At 57.9% G+C, this 12732-nt stretch overlaps 2 protein-coding genes across 4 annotated transcripts in view; both read left to right on the plus strand.

The window, feature by feature from the left end:
• The window catches only part of SCAMP4 (secretory carrier membrane protein 4), a 230835-nt gene that overhangs the window by 15232 nt on the left and 202871 nt on the right, over window positions 1-12732 (plus strand). The window lies entirely within an intron of this gene.
• Window positions 2426-5504, plus strand: CSNK1G2 (casein kinase 1 gamma 2). Of its 2 annotated transcripts, none has more exons than XM_058537639.1 (10): window positions 2426-2484; window positions 2624-2693; window positions 2769-2917; window positions 3183-3417; window positions 3482-3567; window positions 3632-3716; window positions 3797-3945; window positions 4273-4356; window positions 4436-4542; window positions 4645-5504. In XM_058537639.1, exons 3-10 carry the CDS (start codon window positions 2819-2821, stop codon window positions 4697-4699), a joined length of 900 nt encoding a protein of 299 aa, XP_058393622.1. In that variant the 5' UTR covers window positions 2426-2484; window positions 2624-2693; window positions 2769-2818; the 3' UTR covers window positions 4700-5504. The 2 variants fall into 2 exon arrangements, with proteins under 2 accessions (XP_058393622.1, XP_058393623.1); XM_058537640.1 differs by having other exon boundaries at window positions 4315-4356.

The following is a 12732-nucleotide window of genomic DNA, read 5'->3' on the forward strand; positions in this document are numbered from 1 at the left end:
GGACAGGAACCGTGAGTACTACTGAACTTGGTCTGAGGCTGGAGCGTTTCGGGGGCGGGGGGCCGAGGTCGGCAACTTCGAGATGCGTCTAAAGATAAGAGCGTGATGGGTGGTGGACACGCAGATATATCAGCAGCAGAACAGACAGCAAATCGTCGATTGAGTGATGTAGGTGGTGAGCTTCCGGGTGTGCATGGTTCTGTTTCTCTGTGTGTTTGCAACTTTCCTAATAAAATGTTGGGGGGGGACACAAGAGGCACCCCTCTTGTTTATCAAACCCAGGAACCAGGACTGGAAGGGAGCTTTCTTCCTTGCTCACGAGTGTCTGAAGAGCCTCGTGGTTACCGTGGAGCCTGGGCGCCTGCGCTCGCCCCTGCAGGCCGGGGGCAGGAAACGGGACCCTCGTAAAGGGAGAGAGACTGGAAGGAAGAACAGCACATGGTCCCAGGTGCACGAGTGCTGTGTGAGGCCAGGCTCGTCTCCATGAGCAGTTAGTGGTGAAGGGTTCAGCAGGGCCGCTGGGTGTACCGGCATGGAGATCGGCTGCGTTTCTCTACTCCAGCACCTGACAACTGGAAAGGATACGTTTGAAACAATACGCTCACACGAGCTCCAAAGTCCACCCAGCACCTCTGGCTTGGATCTGAAGGGCGTACGAGCTGCCCACGCTGACAGCCACGGGGCACCGGAGAGAAGCCTCGTCCCTTCTCTGGGGTGGATGTGACAGGTCTGTGTTAGATGTCACTGCCTCGAGTTCTATGGACTCGATGACACCGCAGCAGGGTTCTGGGGAGACTGACAAGCAGACTCCACTGCCCTGGACACCACGGCCTCAGCATAGCCCGGACAGAGCCGGGACAGAGCCAGAGACCCCGGGCCGGGTGCTGCGGTGATGCAGAGACCTCAGGGCACCCAGATGGAGCCGTGACCAGGGGGCAGACTACGGGGGCCAGGGACCTGGCCGCCGCCTGAGGTCATCCATGGCGGTGTCTCCTCCACCATGTAGGTGGGGCAGGGACGGCCCGAGCACAGATGTCACCCAGACTGTCCAGCTGCAGTGGAGTGAGATAAGCTGGGGCCTCTTCCCACAATGGATCCTCTCTGGCATAACAACCACAGGACAGTTGGCTGACACAGCAGCACCGAGACTGGGCGTGAAGGCCCCTGGAGGAGCGGGTACACCACATGGGGCCGTGCTCGAGGCCTTCAGGACCTGGCGAAGGGGGGTCCCAGGACAAGGCCTGGACGGGAGGTGCTCGGAGGGGCCACTGGACCAGAGATACTGGCGCGTGTGCATGGCGCTGTGCACAGTAACCGGCAAATGCACGCGAGGGGCTGGGGCAGCCCTTGCGGTCCACGCAGGTCACCCAGCGGCGATGACCAGAGTCTGGCGCTCCGCCAGCATTAGGGACCTCCTGAGGTCCCAGACCTCGTGCTGGTGCAGTTCAGAGGTTGTGTGCTCACCATTTTTCTCTGTGGATGCCACAGGTCCTGGTGGGTGGGCTCCGGGAGGCCCCATCTGGCTGCGTCTGTTTCTGCCCTGAGAGGGAGGCGGTGCCCGCCCTGGCGTGCTGGTTCTGTCACCAGGGAAGCCGGCCATGGGCTCCTGAGCGGGCAGGGTCTCAGCTGACAAAGCTGGGGCCAGGGCCGCATTGGGGTCCCAGCACGGGCGAGGGGTGCAGGAGGCGGCTGAGTCCGGTGGTGGGGTGTGACACGCCTCCCCGTCCCCTTCTGGCCAGGGGTCCCTGCTGCACCGTCATGGGGGGCGGGGGAAGGGGGCTCCAGGATCAGCGCCGGGCTGCCCCCCTCCCCCGCATGGCCTGGTCCGGCCTTTTGCCACCTCAAGTTTGCAAGCCCCACGTGGAGGCGTCAAGGGGGACTGAGCCCGGAGTGACTGGGCAGGCCCTGGTGGGGAAGGGGTAAGGGCGCCCGCGGGGGCCCTGGGGGCCCGAGGGCGGCATGGCGGGGGGGGGGGGGGGGGGGGGGCTCAGAGCATCTAGGGGTGGGGGAGGGGAGGTGCCCCGGCGCATGGGGGCTGCGGACATCTCGGGCTTTGTTGCAGTGAGACTGAAGACGGGCCGTCGGGTCACGGGGGCTCTTTGTTCTATTTTCGCTTTTTTAGATGGGAGAGTTGGAGGCCCTGGCGCGCTGGCGGGGAGGACCCCGCAGAGGAGTTGGGAGCCGCCCCTTGAGGGGGCCGAGGCAGGGTTGGCCTGGGGGTGGGCGGGGTGCTGGGGTGGGCCGGGGTCTGGAGCACAGAGGGGCTTGCGGGCCGGGGCTGGGGGGGCGGGGGCCCAGGAGAGGAGGGTGCGGGCGGATGAGGACTCCCGCGGCGGCGCGGCTGCCTTGCGGGGCCCGGGAGAGCTGGGCCGAGCTCGGGGTGGGCTGGGGGCAGGAGGTGCCCCTCGGAGGGCGCTGCGACCTGACTGTCTCTCCTCCGCAGGGAAGAATCTCTATACAAATGAATACGTAGCTATCAAATTGGTGAGTCGGGGCCCTGCCCCCGCCCCCCATCCAGGGCCGCCCCGCAGGGCGGGCTCAGATCCTGCTCCCGGCGGGGGTGGGGTCCCGGGCCTGGGCGGGAGGACGGGCCCCGCCCCCGGTAACCCGCGCCGTCCCGCAGGAGCCCATCAAGTCCCGGGCGCCGCAGCTGCACCTGGAGTACCGCTTCTACAAGCAGCTCAGCGCCGCCGGTACGCGGGGCCCGGGGGGCGGGGGGCGCGGCCGAGCGCAGGGGCCGCACGAGCCTGTGTCGCCCTCGCCCGCAGAGGGCGTCCCTCAGGTCTACTACTTCGGGCCGTGCGGGAAGTACAACGCCATGGTGCTGGAGCTGCTCGGGCCCAGCCTGGAGGACCTCTTCGACCTGTGCGACCGCACGTTCACGCTCAAGACGGTGCTCATGATCGCCATCCAGCTGGTGCGGGCGCGGAGGGGCGCGGAGGGGAGAGGGGTCAGACGGGCGGGGAGGGTCAGGTAGGGGCGGGGCCCGGGGAGGGTCAGGCAGGGGAGGGGAGAGGAGCGGGGCCTGGGGAGGGGGAAGGGGGCGGGGCCCGGGGAGGGGAGAGGGGAGAGAGGAAATGGTCAGGCAGGGGAGGGGAGAGGGGCGGGGAGAGGAGGGTCAGGCGGGGGGGGGGGGGCCGGGGCGGCCCGGCCCAGCCCCGCGAGCGCACGTGCGCCCCCAGATCACGCGCATGGAGTACGTGCACACCAAGAGCCTCATCTACCGCGACGTGAAGCCCGAGAACTTCCTGGTGGGCCGGCCGGGCACCAAGCGGCAGCACGCCATCCACATCATCGACTTCGGCCTGGCCAAGGAGTACATCGACCCCGAGACCAAGAAGCACATCCCGTACCGCGAGCACAAGAGCCTGACGGGCACGGCGCGCTACATGAGCATCAACACGCACCTGGGCAAGGGTGAGCGGCGCGCGGGCCGGGCGGGGGGGCGCGGGGGCCGCGCTGACCTGCTGTCCCCCCGCAGAGCAGAGCCGCCGCGACGACCTGGAGGCGCTGGGCCACATGTTCATGTACTTCCTGCGCGGCAGCCTGCCCTGGCAGGGGCTCAAGGTGGGTGGGGCCGGCGGGGGGCGGGGGCGGGGGCCTCGGCGCCGGGCTGACCGCTCTCCCGCAGGCCGACACGCTCAAGGAGCGCTACCAGAAGATCGGGGACACCAAGCGGGCCACGCCCATCGAAGTGCTGTGCGAGAGCTTCCCAGGTGAGGGGCGCCCCGCGGCCCTGCCCCCCGCCCCCCCGCGCCCCGCCCCCGCGCCCGCCCAGCCCTGCCGCTCTCCGCAGAGGAGATGGCCACGTACCTGCGCTACGTGCGGCGCCTGGACTTCTTCGAGAAGCCCGACTACGACTACCTGCGCAAGCTCTTCACAGATCTCTTCGACCGCAGCGGCTTCGTGTTCGACTACGAGTACGACTGGGCCGGGAAGCCCCTGGTACGTGGGGGGACCCTCGGTGTGGGGGGCGGGAAGCGCCTAGTACATGGTGGGGGGACCCTCGGTGTGGGGGGTGGGAAGCGCCTAGTACATGGGGGAGACCCTCGGTGTGGGGGGCGGGAAGCGCCTAGTACATGGTGGGGGGACCCTCGGTGTGGGGGGCGGGAAGCGCCTAGTACATGGTGGGGGGGACCCTGGACATGGGGGCAGGATTTTGGCACACTGGGGCCCTGGTACCGGGAACCCTGGACGTGAAGCGGGTGGGACCCCTGGGCGGTGGGGGCGCGAGTGGGCTGCTGGCCTCAGCGCTGGTCCCTCCCCCTGCAGCCGACGCCCATCGGCACGGTCCACACCGACCTGCCCTCGCAGCCTCAGCCTCGGGACAAAGCCCAGCTACACAGCAAAAACCAGGTGAGGGGCGCGCCAGGACCCCAGCAGTGTGGGGGGCGGGGCCCCGTGACTCCGTGCTGACCGCACCCGCCTGCCCCAGGCACTGAACTCCACCAACGGGGAGCTGAATGCCGACGACCCCACCGCCGGTCACTCCAACGCCCCCATCACCGCGCCGGCCGAGGTGGAGGTCGCCGACGACACCAAGTAAGCCCCGGGCTGCGTCTGGGGGACGGGGACGCCCTGGGCCCCCCTGCCCCGCCTCAGCCCCTGGCCCACCTCCACGCCCTCGCCTTCTCTCCCTTCCAGGTGCTGCTGTTTTTTCAAGAGAAGGAAGAGAAAATCGTTGCAGCGACACAAGTGACCGGGGGTGGGCCCTGAACCCTCCCGCTGCAGCTGCTTGGGGAGCTCGTCACAGCCTCGGGGCCCATGGCGGGCGCCGCAGACTGCAGGGCCGGGCTGCCCGCCCCCGCGGGTCACTTCTTCACTTAAGACTTGGGCCGAGATTTCTACACCCGTGTCTAGTCCTCCCTGCGAGAGCATTAACTATTTACAACCTGGAGAGGAGCCGCGGCCCCCGCGCCCGCCGTGTCTGCGGAAGTGAGTAGAGGCCGCCCGTCCGCGCCGGTAGTGTCATAAAGTCCAGCTTGTCTCCCTCGATCCAAAGGCCGTTTTCTCGAGGGGGGCGCGGCCGGCGGCGCTGCCTGGGCTGCGCTCACCCGGGGCCTCCCCGAACTAAAGGGGAAGGCGGTGGGGGGCGGCCCCCCAACCAAAATGCTGCACCAAAGCTTGGGCCGGCGTGGCCCGCGGGGGTTCTGCCGCACCCAGGCCGGGAACCCGGGGCGGCCACCGCCGGCCCCCCGGCCTGCAGGCTGCGCCGGTGCGCACGGGTTTCTGGTGTCGGCGCCGGCCGAGCAGCGGGACGAGCGCCTGCAGCCCGGCCGGCCCGCGGGCGCGTGCGGAGGCCGGGCCGGTCAGGGCGCGGCCGCGGGGGCCCCTGGAGGCCCCGGCGCTGTGCGGGCGGAGCAGCGGGGGTGTCCCGGCAGCGGCGTGTGCGGCCGGGCCTTGCTTTACAAAGTGTACAGAAATGGCACTTCCGTTTCTCTGATGCTTCCTGGAAGCCATAGAAGTTAGGGGCTTTTTTAAAAAAATAAAGGAAAACGAAACCAGTCCTGAGTGTGGTGTTGGCTCTGTCCAAGAGGCTTGGCTGAGACGGGCCTGCTCCTGGGAGGGACGGGCTAGCCGGTGGTGACAGGCTAGCCGGTGGTGACGGGCTGGGAAGGAGCCAGGGCGCAGTGGCCCCTCGCCGGGAGGAATGGGCGGTGGGGACAAAGTCTCAGAAGGTAGATGGGAGAGCTGGTGTGGTCTTGTTTGGGGGTGGGTGGGATGGAACAGCGGTACCTGAGGGAGAGGAGCGGGGAGAATTCACAGGCTGCAGGGCAGGAGGTTGTCTCGCTGGCTCCCGCACAGGGACGCTGGAGACCCGGCTGACAGGGCTCCCTCTTCCGGGAGAACCCGGGTCCCGGCTTGTCAGGAGGGCTGGGTCCTGAGGGACCTGACGGCAGGGGGCTTAGGAGGTGAGGTCTCTGGGGGGGTGACTGGGTCATGAGCAGGGCCCGGATGGGGTCAGTGCTGTAGAAAGAGTCGCCAGAGCTCGCCTCTGGTCAGCACGTGCAGGCAGCCGTCTGTGGGCCAGGAAGCGGGCCCTCAGGAGACCTGCCCCTGCGGCCCCTGCCGGAGGACTCCAGCCTCAGGACCGTCCGTGGGGTAAACTCCAGCCCTGTTTCTGGTTGTGGCAGCCGAGCCGCCTTGATGGCGGCCAAGGAGGCAGTGCTGAAAATCAGCGGTAGTTGTTGAAAAGAGCTGAAGAGGAGTCTCAGCTGGTGGACGACCACGGCAGCCGCCTAGCCCACCCACCTTCCGGCGTTTTCTCCCCAACAACACGGAGCCACCCGAAGGGGAGACCAAGTGTGCGCTCAACCCTGCCGACACTTCAGGAGTGAGGGAAGTCCCCGTGCTCCCTTCGGGGTCTGGGCTGCCCACCCACCTCTGCTCCTCTGCCCCAGCCAGGTGTCCAGGAGCCAAGGGGGAATTCACAGTGAAACCAGCCCCGGTCCTCCACACCCACGGGCAGGAGAGAAGACCCCGCCTCCCCTGGCAGGTACCCGAGAGAGGCTGAGGAGGTGGTGAGAGTTGGCCAGGCAGCATTTGAAGATGTGAAAACCATCTTGGATCAGAAACTCAAAAACTTAAGGATGGAAGTGGGCAAAGAACAGAACCGAAAATGGCTGCTTGAATTTAGGAAGGAAACGAGAAAAAGTGATTCTGGAAGAGAATAAATTGCAAGGTTCCCCAGACTCCAAGATCTCCCCTGCTCCAGTGAAGCAGGAGTGAAGGGTGTCGGGAGGAGGGTGGAGGCGAAGAAAGAGGCCTGTGTGACTCCGTCTCTGAGGAAGAAATCAGGACGAGGCTAAAACCGCTGTCCAGGAGACATTCCGGATGGAGAGAAGGGCCTGTCGGGTGGGTCTGGGAGGGCTAGAGGACGGCCAGTCCCAGGAAGACAATTCCCATTTCAAAGACGTGGTGATCCTCGGGGCCTGCAGGCAGAAAGACCAAACAATCCCCCGGGCAAGGGGATTCAGCACCAGAATTTTCAAAACCAGCAGGAAGCCAGGCAACAACCGAGCAGCCTCTTCAACAGTTCCGGACCACGAGCGACAGCAGAGGGCGCCCCCCCGCCAGGCTGTCCTGTCTCATGCCCGGCAGCCCTGCCTGTGGCTTCGACTGGAGGACAAGCTTTGCCTGACGGTGAGCACGTTAATACGTATAAACGTACACCCGGGCCTGGAGGAGGGGAGCCTGAGGGTGGGACCAGGGTACCACTTCTGTGATGCCGTGAAGTAGAAATAACGCAACTGTAAAAGCAAGACGAGGAGCGGGAGCTAGAACAAGACCTGTGGCGCTGGACTGGAACCAGGGGATCCGTCCAAATGGTGGTTTTCACCGTGTCAACGGGTGGGTAAACGCTGGGGACGTGCGTGTGTGTGTGCGTGTGCCGGCGTGCACACAGCCATGTCCTGCGCCCCCCTCAGCCCCACTTGTGCGGTCTGTGCCATTTATTTCACTTCTGATGTAAGTGATTAGCCCACAGTTCTCTGTTATTATACTTGCTTTATAGATTCGTCTGTTAAATACGTTTTTTAAGACTTTTATGTATTTATCCACATATGAACATTCTGCAACGCTCTTTATTTCTCCTGCCGACCAGACATTCCTTTCAGCCTGAAGTGCTCCCCTGAATATTTCTTATTATTAATAGTGCAGGTTTGTTGGCAACAAACTCTCTTATCTTTTGCTTGCCTGAAAATATCTTTATTTCGGCTGCATTAACGAAGGATGTTTCTGCTGGGAATGAAATTCTGGGTTGGCAGGTGGTTTGGGGTTTTTTTTTTTGGCCTCTCAACATTTTAAGGACATTATTCCCTTGTTTCTGGTGAGAGGCGAGTTGTCATCGTTATTCTCTTTAAAGTAATGTATCCTTTTGTCTAGCTGCTTTTAAGATTTTTCTCTTTATCTTTGTTTTGAGGTTATTTGACTGTGGTGTGGGGTTTTCTTTGTTTTTATTCTGCTGGGCATTTTGCTCAACTTCTTAGATCTGTGGGTTGATATCTTCCATCAATTTGGGGGAATTTCCTGCTACTATCTCTTCAAGTATTTCTTTGGCGCATTTTCTCCTTTTTCCCCAGGATTCTAGGCACCTGTATGTGGGCCTGGATGATCCCACAGCTTCTGATGCTCTGTTGTGTTTTTTTCCCTCCGTGCTTCAGTTTGGATCACTTTGACCTGTCTGTGGATGTACTCATCTCCTCTGTTGTGTTTTGTCTGCTCTGAAGCTGCCCCGTAAATTCTTTTTCAATATTTTTAGTTTTTGAGTTTCCGTTTCTCTCTTTGTAGAGTTTGTTTCTCTGTTGCAGTCCTCCATCGCCTTGCCCCTCTGCCCACGTCCCCCTGTAACAGATTTATAACAGTGATTTCATCATCCTCGACATCGAATTCCAGCATCTGCGTCCTCTGTGGGTCTGCTTCTCTAGGCTGTTTTCCCCTCTCTCTTGATGATGGGCAACATTTTGCTGCTCCACGTGTCTCCTAACTTCTGTTGCGTTCCAAACACTGTGTGTGAAAGCAGCAGCAGACGTATTTCCCCCTAGAAAGTACACACTCGTTCCTCGACCAGGCAGCCTGGATGCGGGGCTGGTCTCATGAGGGGTCGAGCCGGCTAACTAGGCTGGGTGTCCACTGTGTTAGCTTCAGTTCCAGCCCAGGTGTCTTCAAGTTTGTCTTGGCCTGTCTCGAGGACTCTGGTTTCTTTTTTTTTTTTTTTTTTTTTTAATTTATTTTTTCCCCCGAAGCCCCAGTAGATAGTTGTATGTCACAGTTGCACATCCTTCTAGTTGCTGTATGTGGGACGCGGCCTCAGCATGGGCAGAGAAGCGGTGTGTTGGTGCATGCCCGGGATCTGAACCCAGGCCGCCAGCATCGGAGTGCACGCACTTAACCGCTAAGCCACGGGGCCGGCCCAGGACTCTGGTTTCTAAGCATGAAAGACTGCGGGAGATTTCCCTCTGCTTGTCCCCAGGCACTAAGCAAAGCCCCATGGGAAAAAAATCTGCCCAGCTTTTCGAGTGCCTCCAGGTTCTGGTCCGTTCTGCCAGCCCACACGGGCATCGGTTCTCGGCTGGCTTCTCTCTCCCCACAGAACGCCCTGCCCACAGCAAGCCCCGTCCCCACCTGCGCCCAGCTCGCGGACGCTGCTGGGGGGACACTGGCGAGCCTCGCTCACCTGGGAGGGCTCTCTCCTCCCTGGGAGTTAGTCCCTCTACGTTTCCCAGCATCCACATCTCTGATATATTTATAATTATATATGATTTCTTCTTTTTTTAAAAATTTTATTTTTTTTAAGTTTAGGGTGTATGGATGTGATGAGCCAACATGTGAATACAATGTGAAATGATTAGCACAGTCAAGGTAATCAACACACCCGTCACCTCACAGTTAGCTTTGTGTGTGTGTGAGCACAGGATCCACTCAGCAAATTTCAAGGATACAACCTGGTACAGTATTCTTAGTTGTTGTCCCCATGCTGCACATCAGACCCCAGAACTTCCTCATCTTATAACAGAAAGCCCGTGCCCCTTGACTAGCATCTCCCCATCTCCCCTCCCCCCAGCAGCCACCGTTGAACCCTCTGAGTCTGTGAGTTCAACTTCAGTTTTAGCTTCCACATATACATGGGATCACACATATTTGTCTTTCTGTAACTGGCTTATTTCACTGGGCGTGTCCTCCCCGTCCATCCATATTGTTGCAAATGGCAGGATTTCCTTCTTTTTTAAGGCTAACATTCTGTCCTCTGTGTGTGTATTTTCTTCATCCATTCATCCATCGATGGACACTTAGGTTGCTTCCGTATCTTGGCTACTGTGAATGATGCTACAATGAACATGAGGGTGCACATACCTCTTCAAGATACTGATTTCATTTCCTTTGGATATATTCCCAGAAGTGGGATTGCCGGGTCATATGGTCGTTCTATTTTAGGTTTTTGGGTTTTGTTTTTTTTTTTTTTTTTTTTTGCTGAGGAAGACTTCTCCCTGAGCTAACATCTGTTGCTAATCCTCCTCTTTTTTTGCTTGAGGAGGATTCACCCTGATCTAACATCTGTGGCAATTTTCCTCTTTTTTGTATGTGGGATGCCACCACAGCGTGGCTGGTGAATGGAGTAGGTCTGCGCCTGGGATCTGAACCTGGAGACCCGGGCCACTGAAGCGGAGCGTGTGGAACTTGAACCACTCGGCCATGGGGCTGGGCCCTTATTTTAAATTTTTGAGGAACCTCCATACTGTTTTGCATAGTGGCTGTACCTATATATGATTTCTGTAGTGAGTCTGCCCTTTCTCTAGTTTTTGTGTTTAACCAGCTAAAGTTATGGTCTGCCGTGATTTCCTGGCCAGAAATCAACCCCCTCTTATCTCCTCTGGAACGTCTGTAGGATCTGTAATGATGTCCCCTTTTCATTCCTGGTATTGATCTTGTAAAAAAATAAAAAGTTTTGCTATGGTTTCATCAAAGAACTAATGGTTTGTTTTGTATTTAATTTGCTGCTTCCTTTTTGGTCTATTATTTTATTTCTCCTTTTTTGGGTTGAATTTGCTGTCAATTTTCCAGTTTCTTGAGATGAAAGCTTAGACCATTGATTTTAAACCTTTCTTCTTTTCCAATCTGTGCATAAATTCCCACCTCAGTTCTGCTTTAGCAGGATTCTCAGATTTTGGTGTATTATAATCACAATATCATTCAGTTCAAAATATTCCCTAATTTCCATATGGTTTCTTTTTTAGCCTCTGTTTATGTAAAAGTGTTCCTTTTTTTTTTTTTTTTTTTTTGCTGAGGAAGATTAGCCCCGAGCTAACATCTGTGCCCACCTTCTTCTATTTTGTACATGGGATGCCTGCCAAAGCATGGCTTGATGAGCAGTGTGTAGGTCCACGCCTGGGAATCAAACCTGTGAACCTCGGGCTGCTGATGCAGAGTGCACGAACTTAACCACTACACCACCGGGCCAGACCCTAAAAGTGTTTCTTAATTAGCAAACTTTGGGGGATTTTTTATCTTCCTATGATTGATTTCCAATTTGATTCCATGGCAGTCAGAGGACACCCTCTGTATAAGATAAATTATTCTCATTTAAAAAGTCTTTTTTTTTTTTTTGTGAGGAAGACTAGCCCTGAGCTAACATCCGTGCCCATCCTCCTCTACTTTATATGGGACGCCGCCACAGCATGGCCTGACAAGCGATGTGTCAGTGCACACCCGGGATCTGAACCTGCGAACCCCGGGCCACTGAAGCAGAGTGCAAGAACTTAACCGCTGTGCCACCAAGCCGGCCCCTAAACTATTCTCATTTAGAATTGCCTGAACATTACCTATTTTGGTCATTTTTTCCCCTGCACTTGAAAAGAACGTGTGTTCTCCCTTTGTTGGGTGTAGTGTTCTACATACGTCAAATAGGTCAAAAGTCTGTTGTTCCAGATCCTTCCTGATTTCTTCTTTTTTTTTTTTTTTTGTGAGGAAGATCAGCCCTGAGCTAACATTCGTGCTAATCCTCCTCTCTTTGCTGAGGAAGACCGGCTCTGAGCTAACATCTATTGCCAATCCTCCTCCTTTTCTCCCCAAAGCCCCAGTAGATAGTTGTGTGTCATAGCTGCACATCCTGCTAGTTGCTGTATGTGGGACGCGGCCTCAGCATGGCCGGAGAAGCGGTGCTTCGGTGCGCGCCTGGGATCCGAACCCGGGCCGCCAGCAGCGGAGCGCGCACACTTAACTGCTAAGCCACGGGGCCGGCCCCCTTCCTGATTTCTCTTGTCTGCTTCTTCTGTCATTTGGAGAGAGGTGTGATGCTGTCAGTGTCCGACTATGATTAGTTTCACCCGTTTCTCTTTGTTGCTCCGTCCACTCCTGATTTAAGTATTTTGAACCTGTGCTGCGGTGCAGTTAGGACTGTCACATCGTCCTGTCGAGTCGACCCTTTTGTCACTGTGACCTGTCCTTCCTGACGTGTAGTGATGCTTAATGCCTCAGCGGCGACTGGGTCTGACGTTGGTACAGGCACCCAGCTGTCTTCTGGTGCTGGTGTAACTTTTCCCGTCTTTCCTCTCCAATCTTTCTGTATCTTTATAATTAAAGTGAGATTCTCGTAATTAGCAAGCTGGTTTTGTAGCCAGTCTGACTATCGATCTTTTAATTGGGGGGTTTGAGTCCATTTACACGTCGTGGGGTCACCCATCTGGTGGAGTCTGCCTCCCATCTGGCTCTTTTTCTTTTGACTCTGTCTTTTGTCTTTACTTCCACAGAATTCTGGTTTGGTAGTACTGTCTTCTGGCTGCTTTTACAGTTTTTTTCTTGAGTTTTCAGCAGTTTGAGTGTATGGCGACTTTTTTTTTTTTTTTTTTTAATCCCAGTTGGGGGGGGTCACTGAGATTTTTAACTATGTGAATTGATGTCTTGATTCATTGTGGGACATTCTCAGCTCGCGCCCCGTCAGGTATCGCCCGTGCCCACTCTCCCTTCTCCTCTCTGCAACCCCGCTGACGGGAGCCAGCCCTCTGTGTCCCATGTCTCCTCAACTCCACTCCAGGTTTCCGTTCTCCTTCCTTTTTTTTTTGCTGAGGAAGATTGGCCCTGGACTAACATGTGCCCATCTTCCTCTACTTTATATGTGGGACGCTGCCACAGCATGGCTTGATAAGTGGTGCGTATGTCCGCACCCAGGATCTGAACCCACGAACCCCCGGCTGCTGAAGCAGAGCACGTGAACCTAACCACTGCGCCACGGGGCCA

Source organism: Diceros bicornis, unplaced genomic scaffold (assembly GCF_020826845.1).
Source record: "Diceros bicornis minor isolate mBicDic1 unplaced genomic scaffold, mDicBic1.mat.cur scaffold_67_ctg1, whole genome shotgun sequence".
Classification (NCBI taxonomy): Eukaryota; Metazoa; Chordata; class Mammalia; order Perissodactyla; family Rhinocerotidae; genus Diceros; species Diceros bicornis.

Bases quoted from the DNA above. Each gene is read 5' to 3' on its own strand.
- CSNK1G2 (XM_058537639.1), top strand. From the start codon at position 2,819: ATGGTGCTGGAGCTGCTCGGGCCCAGCCTGGAGGACCTCTTCGACCTG. The intron at 3,418-3,481 runs GTGAGCGGCGCG...GTCCCCCCGCAG, and splicing joins CAACACGCACCTGGGCAAGG to AGCAGAGCCGCCGCGACGAC. The intron at 3,568-3,631 runs GTGGGTGGGGCC...GCTCTCCCGCAG, and splicing joins TGCCCTGGCAGGGGCTCAAG to GCCGACACGCTCAAGGAGCG.